The 22,195-nt window shown below is 49.5% G+C and overlaps 8 protein-coding genes across 8 annotated transcripts; 3 read left to right on the top strand and 5 right to left on the bottom strand.

The window, feature by feature from the left end:
• Positions 1-218: 218 nt before the first annotated feature.
• K444DRAFT_514674 (PR-1-like protein) lies at positions 219-753 on the top strand (the record flags this gene model as incomplete). Its single annotated transcript, XM_024873548.1, has 3 exons — positions 219-334; positions 383-660; positions 713-753. Coding segments are annotated over 3 exons (435 nt in total), but the record flags the coding sequence as incomplete, so codon positions are not given.
• A 1,402-nt stretch (positions 754-2,155) lies between these two features.
• K444DRAFT_584995 (PARP-domain-containing protein) lies at positions 2,156-5,082 on the bottom strand. Its single transcript, XM_024877897.1, has 5 exons — positions 4,284-5,082; positions 3,193-4,228; positions 2,924-3,077; positions 2,712-2,790; positions 2,156-2,655 (listed from the first exon to the last, which is right to left on the bottom strand). The coding sequence occupies exons 1-5, from the start codon at positions 4,941-4,943 to the stop codon at positions 2,533-2,535; spliced, it is 2,052 nt and encodes a 683-aa protein (XP_024740204.1). The 5' UTR covers positions 4,944-5,082; the 3' UTR covers positions 2,156-2,532.
• A 90-nt stretch (positions 5,083-5,172) lies between these two features.
• K444DRAFT_661319 (uncharacterized protein) lies at positions 5,173-7,202 on the top strand. The gene is made up of 3 exons (XM_024886572.1): positions 5,173-5,463; positions 5,618-6,048; positions 6,146-7,202. The coding sequence occupies exons 1-3, from the start codon at positions 5,375-5,377 to the stop codon at positions 7,141-7,143; spliced, it is 1,518 nt and encodes a 505-aa protein (XP_024740203.1). The 5' UTR covers positions 5,173-5,374; the 3' UTR covers positions 7,144-7,202.
• A 127-nt stretch (positions 7,203-7,329) lies between these two features.
• On the bottom strand, positions 7,330-10,168 carry K444DRAFT_331681 (uncharacterized protein). The gene is made up of 5 exons (XM_024871969.1): positions 9,987-10,168; positions 9,747-9,923; positions 8,583-9,697; positions 8,201-8,561; positions 7,330-8,153 (listed from the first exon to the last, which is right to left on the bottom strand). Exons 1-5 carry the CDS (start codon positions 10,015-10,017, stop codon positions 7,516-7,518), a joined length of 2,322 nt encoding a protein of 773 aa, XP_024740202.1. The 5' UTR covers positions 10,018-10,168; the 3' UTR covers positions 7,330-7,515.
• A 367-nt stretch (positions 10,169-10,535) lies between these two features.
• Positions 10,536-11,871, bottom strand: K444DRAFT_610130 (peroxisomal membrane protein). Its single transcript, XM_024879690.1, has one exon. It carries the CDS (start codon positions 11,771-11,773, stop codon positions 10,652-10,654), a length of 1,122 nt encoding a protein of 373 aa, XP_024740201.1. The 5' UTR covers positions 11,774-11,871; the 3' UTR covers positions 10,536-10,651.
• A 111-nt stretch (positions 11,872-11,982) lies between these two features.
• Positions 11,983-13,926, top strand: K444DRAFT_610129 (uncharacterized protein). The gene has a single exon (XM_024879689.1). It carries the CDS (start codon positions 12,007-12,009, stop codon positions 13,768-13,770), a length of 1,764 nt encoding a protein of 587 aa, XP_024740200.1. The 5' UTR covers positions 11,983-12,006; the 3' UTR covers positions 13,771-13,926.
• An 896-nt stretch (positions 13,927-14,822) lies between these two features.
• On the bottom strand, positions 14,823-15,848 carry K444DRAFT_523100 (putative SWIRM domain-containing protein; the record flags this gene model as incomplete). The annotated part of the gene is made up of 1 exon (XM_024874258.1): positions 14,823-15,848. The coding sequence occupies one exon, from the start codon at positions 15,846-15,848 to the stop codon at positions 14,823-14,825; it is 1,026 nt and encodes a 341-aa protein (XP_024740199.1).
• A 3,624-nt stretch (positions 15,849-19,472) lies between these two features.
• K444DRAFT_610127 (uncharacterized protein) lies at positions 19,473-20,262 on the bottom strand. Its single transcript, XM_024879688.1, has one exon. It carries the CDS (start codon positions 19,994-19,996, stop codon positions 19,772-19,774), a length of 225 nt encoding a protein of 74 aa, XP_024740198.1. The 5' UTR covers positions 19,997-20,262; the 3' UTR covers positions 19,473-19,771.
• Between the last annotated feature and the right edge of the window lie 1,933 nt (positions 20,263-22,195).

The raw sequence follows: 22,195 nt of genomic DNA, 5'->3' as shown, positions 1-22,195 counted from the left end.
ATTCCTCTCCCCCTCCTCCGCCCCCTCCCCCTCCACCAGCTCCCACAACCTCGACCACCACCACCGCCACACCTGCTCCTGCTCCGATTTCAACACCTGAGTATCAGCTTCTCGCCGCCCCAGCTCCAACCACCACCAAGGCGGCCGCCGTTGTCCCACAACCCGCGCCTTCCGTCGCCGCTCCAGCTGCTTCTCCAACCGACTATGTCTCTGCTGCTGTCGATTCTCACAACTATCATCGGGCAAACCACTCTGCTTCCGATATGACATGGAGTGATTCACTCGCTGCTTCGGCCAAGATCGTAGCTGACAGCTGCGTCTTCGCACACAACATGTAAGTTCATTCCCATCCTTTCACACCGCTGTATTAACGCCGACACAGGAATGTGAATGGCGGTAAATATGGCCAGAACCTTGCTGCGTACGGTACGTCCGACACCGGTAGCTTGGATCTTGCCTCGCTCGTTGAGTGGTCCATCACCGAGGAATGGTACAATGGCGAACTCGCGGCCATCCCTTGGGGTGTAGATGATCCATCGACCAGTGGTCCCGAATTCTTGCATGCAACTCAAGTCATCTGGAAGGGCAGCAACCAGGTTGGATGTGCCACCGTCCAGTGTGCCGCCGGTACAATCTTCGGCATGACTTCCTGGTATACTGGTAAGTTTTATATCTTGCATGACTCAACTGTTCTTACTGACGCTCAAAACAGTCTGCAACTACGGTCCTCAAGGAAACGTGCTTGGCGAGTTCAACTCCGAGATCAGCGAGCCTCTCGGACATGCCACTATCCATGCGTCGATCTCGTAGATCTTCGTTATTGGGCCAAAAAGTTCTATCATGATATGAGGCCCTCTGGGAGCGCGATCTTTCCTGTAAGAACGATTTTGGGAGGTAGTTTGTCGCCGTCGCTGGTCCGCAGCCACAAATTATCTCGACACAACTCATCAACACATCCCGCCTTTACATGTTAGGATTAGAGCTCACGCCTCTGGATAGGGTGAAACATACACTTTGAAAACCTCGAACTATGTTTGGCCTCCCCACCTCATGTGTCCATTCCCGTTTCAGCTTTTTGTGCAGGATTCGGATCGGATCATTGGGTCGTGTCCATTGAGGGGGATATTCTTAGTTCTCTTCTTTGTGCACCTCGGGCTGGACAGACATCTTCCCCTTCTTGTACATTACCCTTTATTTCATTCTCATTGATGATGAGGCTTCATTCTTGACGAGTCAGACGCTTGCTTGCGTGCATCGACCAGGTGGCTCTATCCTTTCCTTTGGCGCTCCGGAGCATGTCCTTACGACGACGGTCAAGACAACTGGTTGGAAAGCATGTGAGCTTGGAACGTAACAAATGGTTAGGTTTTTCGCGGCCGAAAAAGTAGCTGATGAATGAAGATAAGACGAGACAACAAAAGGTTCCTAACGTGATGTCTGGATAGTGTTTATATGCTTGTGGGATGGCTTAGCCCCATGATTGCTGATGGCGAGGATGAAGTCTGTGCCATGCCGCGCCGTGAAATATATCCTTCGGCCCGCATGCCGTCCCGATTGAGTGGTTTCGAGTAATCCACCAGTGATCTGTACTTGAGAGGCGAAGGCTTGGTTCTTGACGCGAGCCTGTCTTTGATTGGTTGTCTTCTATTGATAGGGTGGATGATGATGATGATAACGATGATGAATTGAGATGTTTTTGAATGGAAGAGGTGGTGAGGTTAAGGTTGTTTGAGAAGATGTCGCACATTCCAGCCACGAATTTTAGGTAAGCAGAGCTCCACGTTTCGAGCCTACGCTTCTTCGCATTGGCGTTTACACAATTCGTGTTTTCTTTTAAGCAGGGGGAGGTTGGGAAACGGATTGGGCTTCGCGGGTCGTTGCGGACCGTGAGTGTTCATTGTCCTCGGATGTTTGGACAAACGCATCCGACGGCCCCCACCTTCAAATTGTCAGCAACGCAAATTCAATTCCCACTTTGCACCTTTGGGCAAAAGCGCGTGGATCTAATCCTTTCCATCAATTCGAGCTAGGATTTTCTTGCGGTCTGTTAAGGTGGGCGCTCAACCAGGAAAGAAGTCTCGTCTTGGAAGATGGACATGACGGAAAAGCAAGCTGTTTCTACCAGAGAATTAACGTCTCCAACCCAGAGGGCGATCGCTGATTAAGTGGGACCACGGAATCATTGATATCATGTGCAATACTTTTATCTAGCTATGTTTCGTCAGGCCGACGTATCAAGCAAAGACAGCCGTTTCTAGCTCTAGCTACAGATGTATTTTTCGTAATGACCGTGCCCGTCTAGGCCTGCAACAAGTGATCTCGCAGTGTCCCCTCCCAACAACAGAGATGACAACTCCTTTGCCATATCAAGAAATGTGACCCTGCAAAATGACAGCTTTTCCATGCACAAATGTTCAGCCACTGCAACTCCACGCTTCCCGTAACACCTATGGTCTACTACACGCTTTAGAGGGAAGAACGCACAATGACCTTCACCGATAATACCCAGGAGAATTTTGCCTTTCGGTTGTTCTACATGCGAACGCGGAACAAATATCGAAGCCGAACTTGGGCAATATCATATGCAATGTACTCATTGTACTGGAGGTATGCATTATTGACGCCTGTGTCGCCGGGCTTAACTTTGATATCCGGCTAAAGAACTGCATCAGAATCCAAGTATTGATCAACCCATGACAGATTGTACTCACCATCTTGACACCCTTCAGCGACGGGTGGACACACTCGGCATCCTTCCACAGGCTCGGACCAATCAAACCTTGGCCCCAGCTAAACAATGCGAGTCAGTTATGTTTCCATTGAGAAATGGGAGGGAAATAAGACCCCAGTTGTTTGCAGGAGTGGAATGCTCCGTTTGGACACTGAAGAGGGCAATATTTGAGCAGAAGATGAATGTACTTACGTTGAGAACATTCCGTTCGCCTTTGCATCCTCACCGGCACTATACGAAGCGTTTGTAAGTGTCTGCATAGGATCGCCAAGCTCTGCCTCACAGAGAAGCAACAAAGCAGTGCCACCCGAGATGTACGAGCAGCAGTAGTTCGCAGACTTGGAGCCTGAAGCGCAGAGAGTTAGCAATTGTATCCTCTTAGAGAGTTGCGAAGGCAAATCAGGGAAAGGGGGGGTCTGTTGGGAGTGAAGTGGATGAAGACTACTAATAAATATTCTTACTCATGTCTGCCAGGTAGATGCCCTTCCCAAACATATATCCAGATACTGGAGCTTCTGGAGGTGCAATACGCAAACCTTGACTCAGGATACCACCGAAGTTGGTGGCGCGAGAACCGTGCCAGAGCAGTCGTCTGTTACGAGGGGGTCCTGAGAAAGAGCTTTTATCGAAACGATCCTTCTCTCCTTGGCGTTCAATGCGGAAGATCTGATCAACTTGGTAGTTGGCATGATGGGTTTGGCCTTTCGTCTCCACCAAGTAGTTCTTGAGTTCAAGAAATTCCGGGCTGCTGCTTTTTAGCGGGGTCATTTCGTCCAAGTTCAAGCCCTTGAATTGTCGGTCGAGAGCGTTAATCTTCTCGATATCTTTCGGCTCTTTCTTCATGATATTGGCTGCATCCTTCATATCGCTCAGGCTATCGAGAAGGTCAATTTCCTTATTGAGCATGGCTTGATTCTGGATTATTGGAGGTCGGTTACGGCCGAAAGCATGTGGAATGAGGGAGTAGAAAGCATTCGACAATTGCTCGGTGGCAACTTGGTATGATGTACCGTATTCGGATTGTGCCAGTGAGGGATCGTTCAGCAAAGCGGAGAGGTCCTTCAAAGCTTGATAGCCTCGAGTGATAGTGAAATTGCTAAGTTTTCCAAGTGGCAGCTTTTTAACGTCGTAATTCAGGTCGGTCATGGTTGCAGCGAAGTACTGTTGGTTGAAGATGAGCTCCATTAAGTCTTGAACCGGCTGGGCGAGTGTCGACTCGGGAGATGGCAGCCTCTCTTCGCTCTCAGCCTTGGTTGGGGCATCATCACCCTCGTCCTCTGAATCATCGCCGTAAGTTCTCTCAATGAAAGTATATTTACCCGACTTCGGTTTGTCGCCACGGTTTTCCCAAGCCAAGCCACTCTTGTCCTTGAACTTTGAATTGAATTGCTTGATAGCGTCGTCGAGACCACCGGAACCAAGGGTTTTACTCTGTCCACGGTCTCCGACTCTGCCCCAGCGAGTCCAAGTCTGATAGTGGCCACCATTGAAGAGAAGCTGGGAGTTTCTTTAGCTATGTGAACCAATAACAAGGGATGGGTCTATGACAAACCTGAACGCGGTAGAACTTGTTATTGTTATCGCTAGAATTGGTTTGATTGAGAGCTGCATCATAAATAACACCATCGTCATCAATATACACCCGATAATGCGTGAGAGGACAGTGCTCGTCGACTGGAATTTGAACATCGTGTGACTTCGCAATGTTGGTCTGACCATCCGAGGCATCTCCGTTTGCTTTGGATTTAGCTTTGGGTGCTTGTTGAGATTGCGAAGTGGAGCCGTTGGTGGGTTTGGTCTTCTTCTTGCTTGGTTGTGCCTGAGGATCGTCATCCGCATCATCAGCACTCCGCTTTCGAGAGCCATTGGCCTTGCCATTAGTAGTGGGTTCAGCAGGCATAGCATCGAAGCTGTAGTCGCCCTCACTCAATTTCTTGCTCTGATCCAAGCAGTCCTCAAGCCATTGCAGTTTGACGATTTGCACATCATGTGACTTTGCTTGCTTGACCTTGGCTGGCAGCTTCTCATAATCGGTGTCGGTGGTAATTAGGTGGGTAGTAGAAGAAGTGACAGTCTTGGTAAGAGTGGCTCCCAGAGCAGTGATGAGATCCTGCTCTATGGCGGATTGTGAACGTGGGAATTTGCCGCTGAGGGCGATAATGCTTCCCGCCAGGGGCAGGGGCAGGGCCTTTTTGGCGGCCTTCGGTGGCATCACGGGCGGCTGCTCCGGTGTCGTTGTTGTTGAGGTGCTGTGTACAATCTATTCGACCGAAGCGAATCCAGAACTCCTGCTGGAGGAGAAAGTCGATTGTCGATTGAGGATGTCGTTCGAAGGGTGAGGTGAGGTGTTGTTGAATTTAAGTTGTTTATTTTCAGCGCGTCGCTAGGCTTCAGTAAGCTTAAATTAGGCAGACTCCATTTCGCGCTATCACGTGGTTCTGCCTTCCTCGCGCTCCTTTTAAGCATGCCCTCCCTTTCTTCTTCTCTGACCCTCAACTGGATTTATTCGGAGAAATTTCATTCATTGAGTACGTCGCTTCATTAAACCAAGCTCTGGTCCGGTTCTGGTTCGACTTTGCATTTTGTCATCTCGCCCCGGTCTTCGATTCCCGTCACCCTCTTGAATACTTTGAACCCGACAAAATGGCAGCCCCAACGGTCACAGGAGACAACGGCATATCTCATCTCTCTACGATCCCTCTGGAGGTGCTTCTTCAGATCACATCCAACCTGTAAGCAGGCCTCCAAAGCTCTCCCCTTTGATCTATGATACTCCCTCCCTCTCAAAATCCCATGACCCTCCTGCAAATCAAGAAAGGTCTTCTCCCTCTCTCATTCCCTTCGACGTACACCGTTGGGTCGACAATGCTGATGCTGATCCTGCAGCACTACCCCCGAGTATGGCAATCTTCGCCGCACGTGCAAACGCATTGAGGAAACACTCTTCACATCGTTTGCCCGAGAATTCTTTACCAAGAAGCAGTTCATGATCACCGAATTTAGTCTGCAAGCCTTGGTGGATATTTCAAGGTCCAGATTGTCATCATCCTTGAACCATGTGATCTTTGGTCTGGAACGACCCTCAATGAGGCAGGACCATATGATGCCGCCAGTTCCAGCACCCCAATCCGAAAATCATGTCAAGAGTAATCGCTTCCGACAGGAGTGTGTTGGACACATGAGCCTTCTCTACGCCAACCAGGATGTCGAAATGCTTGCCATAGCTTTCTCAAATTTGTGTAATCTTGAAACTGTTGGAATCCGTGACTGGAGCTCACGCACTCGCAACCGGGATTATCCTTACAACGCATGGAATAGTAAGTGTCCTTGTACTGGGAAGATTCCGAATGAAAGCTGGGAATTTAGAGTTAGCAATGTGGCTTGGAGAAAGTAACTTATTCGCATGCTTTCTAGGTTACGGTGTTCGGACATTTCAGGAAGAGACCGGTCGTTCACTCGATCTCCCAGGGAGGTTTCCCCCCGACCCCACCCGACTACTGGACCATGCCGAGCATCTCAGTAGAGTGTTTCTCAGTCTTTTACGTTCCCTTGGTAAAGCTGGTTCTCGACCAAAGAATTTTGAGATCATATTGAGGGAGAGCAGTATCTACGACCATGCCTTCAACTTACCAAATTATGTCGACGTCCTCGTCCAACCAGTGCTTGGAAATATTCGCACGCTCCTTCTCGACCTGAGTGCAGAATACAAGCCTGCCTACGTCAATGTCAATAACGTGCCGACTGAATGCCCTAACTATCTCTTGAAAATATTCCTCTCGAGACTGCTTGAGCTGGAGCATCTTCGACTGAACTTTCGATTCTTCCGAGGAGAAGACTACGGCAGCCTTCTGTCGTGGCTATCGAAGCCAGTATCTGCCACAACGCCCAACACCACAGCGGCAACATCCCTTCCCGAGTCCCCACAACCCATCGAATTCACCAAGCTCCGGCAATTGGAAATTGGCATGATTACGGTAAAGCCAAGGATCTTGCTTGACATTATCCAGAAGCACCGAGCCACCCTGCGCAGCATCAGCTTGCACAAGGTATCGTTGCTTCAGACTGAACCGACCATGTCATCCCGGGACAATCTTTGGGCAAACTTTTTTGGCCAGCTGTCAAAGCTCGATCTCAAGCTCACGAGCATGAAGATGTCACTTCTTTCGCAAAAGTCAGAAAGTGGGAATCCTTTCCGCCCGGTTACTTTCAAAGATTCGCGAGACCTCCAGTCGAGAGAATGGGGCGGAACCGATGTGCAGAGTTGCTTGAGGGACTTCATTGCCAACGTGGTGATCAACGGACCAGATCACGATACTGAGAGCAGTCACACTCCGGAGAGCGAGGAATGGAATTCGGACGGCAAGTCATCATATCTAAACATTTATATTCACAATTTACTGACTTCAAAATAGATTCCATGCACGACGTTGACGACGAAGACGAAGATGAGCTCTAGGGGAATTCGGTTGTGTGGCGCTATGGAAGATGGAAATATGCTAGTATGGTTCGCCTTTAGTTGTAGTAACAAAAAATACCAATCTTGTTGCTGGCTTGCCCCTCACGTCCTTCCTCCAAAATCCAGTAAAGCAACCTCGTGGGGCACCTTTTTCGGTGATTGAGTTCAGATTTCCATTATTGAAGTGAACCCCTAATTGGCCTCTATCTATGCATTTCCTACCGTCCGAGTTCGCCTTGAATCATATAGAAGGCCTCCCAAAACGCCAGCTCCGTACAAAACCTCGACATAAGGTCAAGAAATCCTTCGTGGGAAATCCAGCGTATCATTATTCCTGTATCACTCCCGAGCCTTTGTCTTGAACAGCCGTGATTTCCTCCACCACAGGCAGCGCAGCAGTAACACCACCCAAATCATCCAAGGGCGGCTCCTTTACCAGACCCGCTTCAGAAGCATTGCCCTCGTCCCGGCAAGCGCCGTTCTCGCAGATTAAGATCCTGGTCTTGCCATCTAACCCGAAACTCCTTAAGAGCCCATTTCTCTCTCTCAACCAGGTGCTGCCGCTATCCAACCTAGCAAATGTACCCAGTCCTCCTCTCGGTGCCTTCTCAAACTCCTTGATTTTCTTATTTCCGTTTCCATCTATCTCTTCGCCTTGGGAAACTACTACGCCTTTCAGGCCTAGACGGCCGGCCACAATAGAGGGCATGAATGATGCGAAGAGCCAAGGATATTGAAGAGTCTCGGATTCGAAGCCCGCAACTGTTTGTTTGGCTTTGGTTGCATAAGAGTCGTCATTAAGGAGACTAGAAAGGCGGTAAAGATTTGATGCCGAGGTTCCATTTGTTGACGGCTCGCTGGTGTCCATTCCATCCTTGAGCCGGAGGATTACATGTGCAGCATACGAGTGCGTGGAGAAGAAAGCTCCAGAGCCACTGCTATCATAGAAGTGGGAAATTTGGGATTCTGCAGTTCGTCAGAGAGACTCCGGTACGCATTGTGGATACACTTACTCTGCAGGTCGTCGGCTAAAAGCAGCCATTTATCGTCAAAGGTTGCCTCGTATAAGTCGATCAGTCCTTCGATGAGGAATGCATAATCATCTGCAAAGCCCTTCGTCTCGCCTCTTCCTTCTCTCCATATCCGATATAGCGTGTGTGTGGATTCGTCGTAAAGATTCTCTTTGATGAAGCCCGCCGCCTTTATGGCAGAACCAAGATATTCCTCAGACTTGACCGGGTCGAATCCTTTGATGACGGCACCGGTCCTCGCCAATGCTCCAATTGCAATACCATTCCAACTGACAACAATCTTATCATCCAGGCCAGGCCGCACTCTTTCCTTTTCTCGATGTGCTCTCAATGCCGCCTTTCCCTCCTTGATTATCCGCACAACCTCCTCCTCCTTCACGCCGAAGGTGCTAGCCAGTTCGCTCGGCGCGCTCACGATTGCCAATACGTTTTGATCAATAAATTCGTCATGTGCGTCGTTCTCTGGCTCCACGTTTCCATGCTCGCTGACATTGAAGAAAGCTGAGAGAATAGGTTCGGTCTCCGAGCCAAGAACATTCTCAAACTCTCTCCTTGTCCATACGTAGAAGGCACCTTCCCTCTTCTCCGAGTCACCTCTTTTGTAAAGACTGTCGGCATCCTCGCTAGAATAGAAGCCTCCAGCTGGATGTGCTAGTGTAGTGGTTAGGTATGTTGCGATATCATACACTACACCAAGCAACTCGGCATCCCGCGAGAGAAGAAATCCGTCCAGGTAAACATGGAGCAGTTGTGCGTTGTCATAGAGCATCTTCTCGAAATGCGGTAAAGACCAATCAGCGGTGACCGAGTACCTAGCGAACCCATTTCCAATATGGTCATGGATTCCCCCTCTAGCCATCTTCCGCAGAGTCGTAATAGCCATGTCTTGTGCTTTGTGGCAGTCTTCAGCCCCGACAACATCAACGACAACCGGAGGATACTGGGCTAAGCGAAGCAGAAAGGAGAGCTTAGACGGAGTGGGAAACTTCGGCGCTGATCCGAACCCGCCGTTCTTCTTGTCGAATGTCGAAGCAAAATGTTGATTGGCCTCTTCGAGCAGTTCAATATCTAGACCGTCCGCACCTTCACCTAGTCTACCACCAAATGTGCCTTCCGCGGCAAAGTTCTTCAACTGCTGCAATATCTGTGCGGAATCCCGCCGGCATCGCTCTTCCTGCTCTTTCCAAACAGTGCTCAACTTATCCAATATACCGAGGAAGTCTACCTGGTCTTCAAACGGTGTGGTGTTGCTTATGGGTCCCGGCCAATAAGTTCCACCAAAGACAGGCTCCAGATCAGGCGTAACGAAGACATTCAAAGGCCATCCTCCGGAACCTGTAGTAGCTTGAACAAAGTTCATGTAAATACGATCAATGTCGGGGCGCTCCTCTCTATCGACCTTAACAGGAATAAAGGCATCGTTCAGAATTGCAGCAATTTCTTCATTCTCGAAAGATTCCCGTTCCATGACATGGCACCCTTCCTCGTCAGCCTCGAGTTCCTAGATTTTGGGAACGGGGAGACTTACAATGACAAGCGCTATAACCAATGCTCACAAAAAGTAGCCTATTCTCCTTCCTAGCAAGAGCAATAGCTTCATCGCCCCAGATCTGCCAAGCAACGGGGTTTGAAGAGTGTGCTCGAACATAAGGACTCTTGCTCTCCCCAGCCTTATTCGACAGGATAATCTTCTCTTTCTTCTCCTCTGAGTTGGGTGTGGGTTCACTATAGCCCTCCTTAAGAGCCTGCCCGAGGCCCTGTTTCTCACCATCCACCGCGCGAAGATGTGCGGCCATCATGACAACGCGGGACCTAGCCCTGGTGCTGTCCCAGAGCTCGTCGAGATAGGGCTCGGGAGAATTTGTACTGGGACAGTTGTCCTAACGCGTGAGGTATGTGAGATATATTGCGCCTAAGTTCGCGCTCTGTTTGCGGATTCGTAATATGTCATTCAAGTTCTCCAACCTCTTCTGCTGGCTGCTGTGTAGCCTCGTGGTGGGGGTGACGTCTTCGGGAACTCGCGATCTTGCAGGACACTGTCACTGCACCGATAGGCTTTGGTGCAATAGACTTGGCGGTACACACCTTGCAAGAGAAGCAAAATGGAGGGGTTGAGTTTGAAAGATGTCTTTATCGCACGAATTCGAATCGTTATCACAAATGGCGCACGAGTCCAAACGAGGCTACACGCTGACATAATCGAAGCCTCCCTTTTGATCAGCCTTATCCAAACATGGGATGAAAATATTATACTTTTATGGAAAATATGGTGGTCCTATGAATGAATGAAATCACTTCATCCAGAAATCTTTCTTTTCCTTTCTTCAGCTCTCGGGGTTTGCGTTGTACTTAGAGTGTAATTAACAAGCTCTGCAGCCAAGTGAAATCAAACAGATTTATACTGCTGGTGGCATTCTTTGTCCTCTATCTCTATCAATTAGAACTAGTACTGAAGTAATAACCATCCCAAAGATATAAGTAATCATCCAAGACGCCCGAGATCAACGAAGGTAACCTGTCCGAAGTCTTATGCAGAAATCCCTTCGTCACGTTCTCATAAAACGCGCCTCTCATAGCCCACCATCCCATCGCCCACCCTCGCTTGGCCCATTGCTCCCTCTCAAGACTCGTCGTCCTCAAGCCATCTTTTCTCAACTGCCTCGCCGCATACTCAATGCTGAGACCTAGTAACCAGGGCTGCCAGTTGCGCTTGTCTTTGCTGCGAGACAATGCCACCGCGTAGATTACCGGCTGTAAAATATACAGGATTTCAGCAAGCTGTGCTGAGCCTCTGGTAGAATTGAGAAGGGAAGGCGCGGCTTTGATGTCATCTGCAGTAAGAACTTTCGACAGCAGATAAGTCGAGATATCGCTCGGGTTCGGTAGTACCGGTAAACTCATCCCCGTCCTCTTCATCTTGTACTCCTTCTCCTTAACTGGCCTCTCCCTCTCCTCATGGAATCCCTCATCTCTAAACCCATCTTCCTCTTCCTCCTCCTCGACTGCCTCCTCAGGGATCACCTCTCTCTCCGGCAAGGGCGGTGATACCAACGGTCGAGAATTCGTGATCCGCATAAGCAAAAGTCGGCACACTGCTTTGACGATCTCGAGAACAATGGCGATGCGCCAGCGCACCTTCTCACCCTTGCGCTTAGCCATCATCTCCCATAACAGCTCGGTGTATTGCACGACACTTAATGTCATCGCTACCCGACGGTAGAAGTTCGATTTTTGGATCCAGAACTTCGTGTATCTATTGTGTGGACTTTGCTGTGCTGGTGCACCAGGTAGTTTTGACATCGCTCTGAGAAGTAAGGTGTCGTGGTATAAGGAGAGAAGTTGGATGGAGGAGTGCAGAGATTCAGATGCTAATTCTGCATCGCGAAAGCGGCCGGGTATTATGTACGTTAGGGAACGGAGAGCGGATTCTATTGAGGTGACCGAGGATTGGTTTTTCGTTATGAAGTTTGAGTACAGAGAGAGCCATTTGGGAGGGAGGCAGAGGATGTCTTGAATGGTTGCTTTTTGAGCTGCGATTTCGAGGCGCTCGCCCATCGTGCCGTTGGGCAAGTTGGCAATGTTGGTGATGGCTCGGTGGGAGGGAAAGTGAGGATGGAGATGTCGTTGTCGTTGTCGTTGACGCGTGAGATTTCGTGTCTTGGTCAAAGAGGCTGGGATGCGATGGGCCGAGGCTTCCACGGAGGCATTGATCCTCACGTGCTGATAAGAGGTTCCCGAATCAACATCGATCCAAATATCCCCCTCCCGTGCTTTTCCACTCCAGCACCATGCCTCCAAAACGCCGCCGCTCAAGTGCTGGTGAGCGTACGGCTCACCCAGTATCCAAAAGAACACGCACGCGGCATTCTCTTGACCGCCTCTCGGACCTTTCAGACGAGCTCTTAATTCGCATTCTGCATGACCTTCCCATCTCCTCCCTCCTGCGATGTCAGCGACTCTCCCACCGCTTCTATAGACTTGCAGGAGACGCCCAAATATGGAAAAACCTGTATTATAATCGTTTTGTGCTCCCGCGTGCGCTGAGAATACCAGGCATGCGGACAGCTCCAGATGAAGCACTACATTTCTCTTCAAGGAGGAGTAAATGGCTGGATGATAATACATTATTAAATCGCAAAGAAGGCGAAGAGACCAACTGGAAGAGACAATATAAGTTGAGGTACAATTGGAGTGTGGGGGCCTGCGAAGTCCAGGAAATCCGTGTAGCGGATCGCCCAAGTGTTCCTTCTATGTTGGTTCGGCTGGTCGAAGGGATAGTTGTCACTGCGGATAAAGAGGATGGGTTGAGGGCTTGGGATTTGAAGGGGAAAAAGCTTATTGCCACTTGTTCGCTGGGAGGGGAGGGTATTCCTACCTGCCTTGCAGTTGACGAGCAGGAATCACGGACTGGATCACTTGGAATTGCCCTCGGATTTATGGATGGTGGGTGGGGAACCTGGGGTCTGGATGTTGCGGAAAAGGTATTCAAGAGGAACTACAGACGCCCCGCCTCAAGCAATGGGATTCTAAGTGCGGTAGCATACGCAAATCCCTATATTCTTACGATCACGGAACGCCAGCTGTTGTCTTTGTACTCGTTTACTGCACCGCCACCCGTAGAAGAGGACGGCGGCCTAGGTTTGGAAACTTCAGCAGCGGCAACAGAGGAACCGGCAACTCCTCCACTGCAGCTAGAAGGGTCACCTCTCGAGCAACCACCACGACCTCGCCTCCTCGCTGCGTTAAAGTCGCATACCTCGTGGCCGCCCTTGTCCCTCTCAATCCGCACAACCACATCAACAATAATCGCCTCAATAGCCTACTCCCTCCCCACCTACCTCTCAGGGTACACCATCGGCTTGCAAGAACTACACCTCTCCCCAGTCACCGGCCTCATAAAATCCTCGCGCCTCACCTCCGCTCTTCCGCAAGGATTCTCCTCTTTGCTCTCCCCATCCACTTCTTCGCCATCTTCAGGAACCTCAACCCCGACCCAGATAGTCTCCTCCAACGGACTTGGAGGGGGGTCCCGCCCAACTACACTAAGCTATTCCCACCCCTACATCCTCGCAACACACCCGGACAACACACTCACACTCTATCTCTGCACCTCGACAGCCTCATCGCTCGCCATTACCCCAGGAACTAGGTTGTGGGGCCACACGTCCTCTGTCTCTTCTGCGGAGATAACGCCAAGAGGAAAGGCGGTTAGCGTTAGTACTCGAGGCAACGAACTGCTTGTCTGGGAATTAGAAGGTGGGTTGAGTTCGAGTTCAGGCTCGTCCTCTGCGTCCCAATCGAATATTTTCGCCTCGGGGAAGAGGGGAAAGAGGTTAGAGGATAGGAGTGTGAGGGTCAGGCCAGAAGCGAAATCCACGACGTCGTTAAGGGGGAAGGGAGAGATAGAGGGAGGGAGGGAAACGCAGAGAGAGAGATATGAAGAGGAGATCGAAGAGAGGAAGCGGTGGGTGGGCTTTGATGACGAGATGGTAATTGTGTTGAAAGAGAGCGGGACAGGAACGCAGGCATTGATAGTTTATGATTTCACTTGATTGACGAAATGGTTCACTTCTCGTCTTCAATCATACCATAGTATCATTGATAGGTATCTAGAAATCTAGAACAGCGTTTTAAGAAGGGAAGATTTAGAGAATATTCAGAGAATGGGAGGTGGTTGACTGAATGATTAAATGTGGGGGTGTTTGTTGTGCCAAGTGAAGTTGGGAGTACCGCCCCCGCCCTGTGTTTAGCTTTCGGCAAAGTATTAAGCACAAATATTATTAACTCCAAAGTGGAGCGGATGTCGATATGAAGCGAAGTAGGTGGATTCAGGGGTTAGTGCCCAGGCGGTCTGATTCCGACTCCGAAAGATTACTCACCGGTCCAACACCCTGAATTGTGCCGCGCGTATACCGCGGGGTAATTCAGACGTCAATTCACATACCCCAAACATGGAGCGAGCGAGGAAAAAGTCACGATTCACCTCCAAGAGCCAAGTGAAAACAGTAATTGCATGACGACACAATGCCTGGGAATTAAGAATTGAGTCTGGCAAACTATGTATGTAGGGCTCTATGCTGGTGTCCAAGCTAGGACTAAACATCCACATACCCATAAATCCTCCAAGTCATCCTGCATAATCCGTATCCCAACCATGCTAACCCCTAAATCCGAAGGCCAGGTCTAGCCAGACCATCCCAAGCAGAAAAAGCAAAGCGCCTAACATAACCGACCTCCCTGTATCCCAAAATGCAACGAACCTCCCAAGGCGGAAAAGAAATGCCTGGGAACGAGAGTGGAGCTGGGCGGGCTCTGGGTATCAGCAAACCCAATGCAAATGCAATGCAACGTCTGGCTCCTCTGAATAAAGCAGATCCCCTAGTCCCTTCCTGATCCAGGCCATGACAAATGAAAAGTGTGTAGTCCGGATCCAGGTTGAATGAATCGACCCAACCCAATGCGAATAACCGTCGCAATGCAGTTTGAGAGTCGAGAGAGGCCGTGAAAGAAAATCATCAGTTTCGTAGTCTCGTCGTGTGGGCGCTGTTCGGGGGGCGTCGTGAGGACCAGCCGTTGAATCGATGACGCCACCGTCATTATCCCTTCAGACGTACTTCACAATCCATTTGGCGTTCAACCATCCGACCTTATCAAATGCTTGCCAGAGTTTGCTGGCTTTATTGACGTCGATCTTGCAAGCCTGCTGGGCATCTGTCTTCCGAAACTCCTTGCCAATCCTGTAGGCTTCGATTCTCTTGATGAAGATCCGACGCTTGGAAGTGAGATATGTGGCACAGTCGAGACGGAGATTGGCTGCGAGGGCAACCTCATCAGGATGGAGGAGATGAAAGTGTGGATCGTGTCTAAGGTCAATTGGAGCGCCTTTCCAATCAACCTTGAGAGAGTTGGGCTTGTTGGGGAGGCTCCCGAGTGGCGGGCAGTAATCTGGAAGAGAGCTGAAGTCCTTGTCTTCTCGAGCAACTCTCTTAGTAGAGTCCGGAGTGGCACCACGAGCGCCGGTCAATGGCTTGGGTACTCGTGGTGGTTTCGATACACCATTCTTCGCTCCGGGTTGGCGGACAGGCTTGGAGCCGAACTGTTTGCGAATGCCACCTGTCGCAGGAGCAATTGTGGTATATCGTCTACCTCCCAACTTCAGTGCGTTATCCTCCCTCAGTTGGGCCAATTCTCGTTGAGCCCAGAGTCGGGGATTGCTAAGGAAGGCTCGCCCCATTTGTGATTTGAACTCGAGGGCGAGCTGGTATTCGCTGTGCCGCGGAGGCGAGACGCTGCGAAAAGGTGTTGGTTCCCTAGCGGCCACATGCTCATCAACCACTCGAAGGGTGTCGTTGACTCTGAAAAGAGGTGATTGTGGCGAGGGATCCGGATTTGGATAGAGGATTGGGTCTCGAACCTCGGTGGAGGGAGAAACTTCAGGGAGGGAGTTCTTCGATGCTGGTGAGATGGGAGGCGTCATCGGCTGCTGAGCCTTGACAATTGACATTGCTGGTCCCGCCATCTTGAAGTCCATCGAGGATGTTGAGAATGAGCGCGAGAAACTGTCTTGAGGAGTTGGTTCTGGCGGAGAGAGCAAGTTGTTGCGGGGATCGAAAGTGTCCTTGGGTTCCATACTGACACGCTGATTGATGGCAGGAAAGTACGTGTTGAATGTTGTTGATGGGTAGGTTGGAGAAGAAGTCAATGGACGGACGACTGAATGTGTAGTCGATTGGAAAGAGTCATCGAAGGTAGTGGAAGGCTGCAGTCTTGACGATGTTTTGTCATCCATCTCTCGTTTGTTTGCGCCTCCCCCAGATACTTCGTGAATGCTGTGGCGACTTCCGATCTATGGCACGGAAGTGGATTGCTCTTAAGTCCGCTTGGGGTCTTTGTCTTCTAATATGTATTCGGAGTTTGTGGAGATCGAGTTGGCCGGGCTGAAGGTTGACTGTCTTGGTCAGCTGAGATGTCAGCTCGGTTCTTTGTGAGATCCGGATTCCAGTCAATGCGAGCGAAGGCCGTGGAGGTCGGTCGATTGAATGAATGGCGACGGTGAATGCGTAAAGGAATGCGAATCAATGTTGCAGGAATGACAGAGGGGAGGGTAGGAAATAAGAAGAGCGCGAGAGTGGGCAAGAATAAATAGGAAGGACGGTATTAGGGAGGGGGGGGGAGGTTGAGTGGCAGTGGCTGTAGCCGTGGCAGCGCACGAGTGACTGGTACCTGTTGGCAGGCAGAGGTGTGGTAGATGACTCCCCTCGTGATATAAGCCGCCGTATGACCAAATTATGCAACCCACCAACCTCGCACCTGGCTTCTGCTCCCGCGACGGAGGGAGTGAAAGGGCTGCCTTGAGTCAGTCTGACGGTCGGCCCAATGTCTCGCTCCTCTGAGTGTGTTTATTGCGGGTTAGGCAGCGGTTAATTGGGGATTGGGGGTGAGGCGACGCTTGGTTGGGTGGAATCGCGAATCCTTTTTGTTTGTGAAGGCGGCTGTGTTTTGGGGGGGGTGGAGGAGGGAGAGGGGCGCGAAAGGCCAACGCGTTCAGGCAGGGAGAATGCAGCAGAAGGGGGCCATTGGCCAATGGGGCGGCAGTGGCATCCAGCTGGCCTCCAGCAGCAGAGGGTGTCTGCGGTCGCGAAAGGGGGGCGGTCGCGGGGGCCATTGGGTTTCGCTCAATCAACAATCGTCCGAAGGCTCGAGGATTGGTAAGGGGTGGGAGAGGGAGAGTGAGTAGTAAGAATGAGAGTGGGAGAGGGAGTGCCAGAGACCTTGGGAATCAGAACATTGGCTGAGGATCGACCCGGAGGCCAGTGCCAGTGCCAGTGCCAGTGCCAGTGCCAGTGCAAGTGCCAGTCCAGAGTTCGCAACTAGCAAGATATTTCGCGAGTGAGTCATTTGTGGCAAGTGCGAGGGCGAGGCTAGTCCGGTTGCCGCTAAGCTGCATTGGGGCCTAGTTTCATCAACGTCGGGCCTCACCCTTCGTAAGGCTTCACCGTTCGCAAGGCCAGCATCATGAGGAGCCAGAGGCTTGCTAAGCTTGCTACTATGTAGAAGCTAGAAGCTAGAAGCCGCACCGCACCGATTAGTGAATTCGTGCGTTCGTCTCCCATGCCTTTGCTCGTCACCACCACCACCATTCGCTTCAATCGATGCGGTGCTCTCGCCCCGGAATGCGAACTCAGCTGCCCGAGAGTTGTGGTCGTGTGCAATTGGGCCGCGGCTTCCAATTCTGTCTGTCTGTCTGTCTGTCAATCAATTGAAAGCGGCGAATGCCTTTGGCTCGCAGCGCCAACCCAGCCAGAAACTCCGTCCCAATTCAATTCAATGCGTTGCACACTTCGTTTCGCCCGTCCAGGAATCCAATTGATCCGACACGCCTCCGCAGGCATTATCGACGTTCCAATGCAGCCGCCCACCGAAACGAACAATTGAGGCTGCTGCCGATACAAAGCCCACCGCCTCAATTCGCCCGACGTGGGAGCCGGGCAAACTCACCTGGTCCGCATTCGCAGCCCTCGAGCCTCCACGTGTCGGCGCCGTACAAGAAGTCAATTCTCTCCTTCGTCGTCATCAATTGCCTCAAGTATGCAAATGCAATCGAGGACTCCGCTGTCAATTGAGTTGTGCCAAGTATCCGCATCCCATCCCATCCCATCCCTCACATCCCTCTCATCCCATCCCAATTCCCTGGAGGCAACCCGATGGTCCCAGGCATCATGCATACGTATCACGCTCGCCACGTTGTGGCCACAAGACCTGGCCTCCCTCCATCTTCCGATGCCGTCGGAGCAGAGTACGGAGGGCATCTCCCTCGTGCAACGATCATCTGTCGATGCAATTAACACCTGCACACAACCTTGGGAGCCAGGTCACATGCTCTGGGCCTTGATTCGGCGTCCCATGTGAAGGGCGCGCTAATGTCTCATCTCACCCCCCTCCATTTCCCCGGACACCACACCTTCAGCTCTCACCAGCTCCCACTGACGCTCACCACCGCTCAATTGATGAACCCCCACGTCGGGCGCTTGGCGGCTGCTCCTCATCTGATCAATTGATACAAATAATTAGACTTTGGTTGCAGCGCTTCAGACATCGTCCCGTCGCAATGCATGAAGGGTTTTGGTGGCGTTGGCGGTCGTCTTATCTTCTAATCGATAAGTGGCGATCCTCATGCGGATAACTTTAATTCCACTGTCAACGCGCAAAACGACAAGGGCATACGAGAAACTTGCAAGAAACCTCGAAATCCATTTCTGGTGAGCGGGTTTCCCGGCTTGATGCCGAAACATCCTTCCTAGTCTGATATTCTGTCACTTTGAGGAGGGGGCTGGGAATCACCAATCAGTCACGTGGTGGCTGGTCACATGAGCAACGAGGCTTTGGCTTCGGCTTCCTCATCCTCATCCTCAGCAGGTCCAAGTTGTCGCCTGAAATCCCAATCCCCAATTCCTTCACCGAAGTTCACAGAGGCACATTCACGCCACTGCAAACGATGCCTTTTACATTCACAGCTTCTCGCAATTCCATTCTTGAGGCCTGAACCAATCTCCCGAAGCCTGCACAACAGCTATTGGCCAACTCGTGAAGCGGGACTTCCTATTCATGGCATCCGAGATAACCCCAACACTTCTGAGGGACTGCTTTTCACATGGGCATTCTTCGGGCACCGAAAATCGCTGGCCTTTCCCCACGATGGCCGATCGATAACTTCAGGCTGTGTACAGCCTTGAGAGTTGATCTGCCTCGATTCCTGATTGCTTTGCGAATGGCAAGGGTGGGCGTACCTGCTGTTGGTTCGCTCCTTGCACTCCGTTCAGCACAAGAAATCCCTGAAACGAGGCTCATGGGTACTCGGTGTGAAACTTTGATTTGTTGCATGTTGGTGTGTGACGCCTTCGAGGCGTTCTCTGAAGTGATTGGATCGTTTATCAAGCTGGGGCTGACCAGGGGGCTCAGAGCCTCAAATATCCGGCAGCTCTCTGCAGCTCCCCGTCTTTCAATACTATTAACTTCACAATGGATTCACAGAGCTACTTTTCTGGTACCTAGTAAGTGCACAACGCGTTCACAGTGTCCCAAGGTTGTGAGCGGTGGGGCTGAACAACCTCAGACCAGCGTCTGACTCACGCGGAGAGCGTCAAGCCTTTCTGCAGGACTACGGCTCGGGTTGAGCATTTACAGACTTTTCGGTTCTGTTGTACTGGGTAGATCTGCACGCTCATGGAGTTCTGCTCCCAGGCGGGGTAATGTGAGACAAGTTTGCTTCGACTTCCAGGCTTCCACGTAGCCATTCAATAGGCTCCAATGCGTGGATGGGGAATCGGCGTCTGCCTCGAACTGGGGCTGGAGGCGTTCTCGGTATTCTCATACATTCAACTTCAACTTGTCGCAAATCTGGCTGGGGCTGGGAACTGGCTGATTTTTGATTTTTTTTTCACTAGCCTTAATTGGGACGCTGACTTTTGGAACATCGATCATCTCATCAGCGATCCCTCCATTTTCAATTCATAAACTACAATGAGGGCATGTCAATTGAAGCAGTGTTCAATGTTACCTCGAGCTGTACGATTTCTGCATCGGGATTGCACTTTGCAGCGGCACTGTGGCTCTCTCAGCATTCATGACCGAATTGTCCAACTCGCGCACTCCAAGCCACTCCAATCCCTCACACGAAGAGTATGATCTTCCTTGAAGGCCTCGCTCTAGAAGTTCCCCGTAAATGTCTCCAAGAAGACTCAAAGACAAGAAACTCTTTATCCAGGCCGACGAGTACATTATGGAAACAGAGTCCCTCGACGCGATTGCATAAGTTATGCCACCATGCCGCTACCCCATGGCTTGCAAAGAAGCCTCAATCATGAATTTATGCCCTGCACAGGCTGAGCCCCCACGGCCAAAGGCTCCAAGCCTTGCTCCCCAAGTTTGCAGTCGAGCAGTCTCTCATCTCCACACTTCCCTGCGATATTTCCAATTCCTTCTTTGCAATCAATTGCTCTATTTTGAACAATCATCATGTAAGGGTTACAGGAAACCCGCGATTGACCAATCATCTGTTCCAAGGGCCAAGCTCCCAAGCTATGACCGTGGCTGGGTCAAGACAACCATAGGCAGCCAGATGGCGTCTTTTTCTCTGACTTGTTTGGCATTTCTCGGTGACGGGAATAACGGGTAGGCGGACACTCCTGCAAATGAGACAAATGGTGTTCTTTTCCCTTCGCTAGCTTCCGGGCGCCACATCTGCGGACGGAGGCAGTCACCCCCTCTCAGATCAATTCGGGAGCTCAAATTCGGGAATGCAAGTGGACCTTGCAGCTCAATGAAGCATGCGACTTGCCTAGCTGCCTGAGCTAACATCCATCTGCACCGTAAGCAGATCGCCTGCATATTCAGTGTTCCCTGGTGTCTGCCATTCCTTCCTGCAAATGCTCTCTCCCCCGTCGAAGACTCTTCATAAACTGGGGATTTAAGGCTTCGATGAGACAAACACCAACAGAGTTACCAGCAGATTCGGTGGCGAAAAGTCTCATTAGAACGAATGAAACCTACTTCCCCTCGCGGCAAGGCGAACCCGATCCTAGTATCACGAAGCAGCCTACGGTTTGCATTCAATACAAAACCTACGGTACCACAGCCTTGTGAATGGAACCGGAAGAAGGAGGGTTGCGAGTAACTTGGTGGATCCACGAGAGCTGATCCGACAAGCGAGTGTCAGGCTTGCCATTTCGGCTTCAAGAAGTAGCATATAAGGGAAGGGAAGGAAGAAGGATGAGAACAAATTCCAAATTCCTCCACCTTATAGGAGCGACTTGATCCGCAATTCCGAGTGAGAAATTGCCTGGTTAGACAAAAAGCCTAGTCCACCGAGAGAATAACCACTTTTCTGTACTACACGAGATTTTCCAGGTCGAACATTTCATCTCCAAATGCCCGAGCTTGAACTTTGAGGTTCTCGATATTCATGAGATATAATTAGTTTCTCTTCGGATTAAATACGTCGGCGGTCAGTCTTCGAAACCTCCTCCAATCTGAAGCAAAGACGGTGGTGACTCAGTGTATAAGTTGCCGCCAAGTGTTGAGGCTCGTTTTTGTCAGAGAGTGCCTGGGCATCCTGGCTAGTAAGCACGTGCGCGGGTGGTCCGTACGCAAGCCCTTAAGGCTTCGCACCTCCCACGACTCACTTCCCTCCTTAAGTTTCAGTCAGTGAATACAATTGGAGTTGCTCCCTGACTTGCGACCTTTTTAGTGATCCCTATTACAGTTTTAGATTGTTGGCATTCAGAGGGTCAGCGAAATTCAGCCAATATCTGTTACCTACCGTCTTTACCTTATATATAACAAGATAATAAAATCCGCGCCTTTTCTTTAACTCTATCTTATATATTTCTTCTTATATAACAGGTATAAAATTAAAGGAATTGAGCTTTAAATATTATTATAGATATAGTATTTATAGCTTAGAAAGCAAAATAAAAGGCTTTTAATAAAAAAATATATAAAGCTAAAAAAAATATAAAGCTAAAAAAAATATAAAGCTAAAAAAAATATAAAGCTAAAAAAAATATAAAGCTAAAAAAAATATAAAAATATAAAAATATAAAAATATAAAAATATAAAAATATAAAAATATAAAAATATAAAAATATAAAAATATAAAAATATAAAAATATAAAAATAAATATAAAAATATAAAAATATAAAAATATAAAAATATAAAAATATAAAAATATAAAAATATAAAATATAAAATAAAAATAAAAAATATAAAATATAAAATATAAAAATAAAAAATATAAAAATATAAAAATATAAAAATATAAAAATATAAAATATAAAAATATAAAAATATAAAAATATAAAAATATAAAAATATAAAAATATAAAAATATAAAAATATAAAAATATAAAAATATAAAAATATAAAAATATAAAAATATAAAAAATATAAGAATATAAATATAAGAAAATATAAAAATA

Source organism: Hyaloscypha bicolor (assembly GCF_002865645.1).
Source record: "Hyaloscypha bicolor E unplaced genomic scaffold K444scaffold_52, whole genome shotgun sequence".
NCBI classification, from domain to species: domain Eukaryota; kingdom Fungi; phylum Ascomycota; class Leotiomycetes; order Helotiales; family Hyaloscyphaceae; genus Hyaloscypha; species Hyaloscypha bicolor.
Note: the sequence above shows the minus strand (reverse complement) of the source record. Positions and strands in the feature narration are given on the sequence as shown.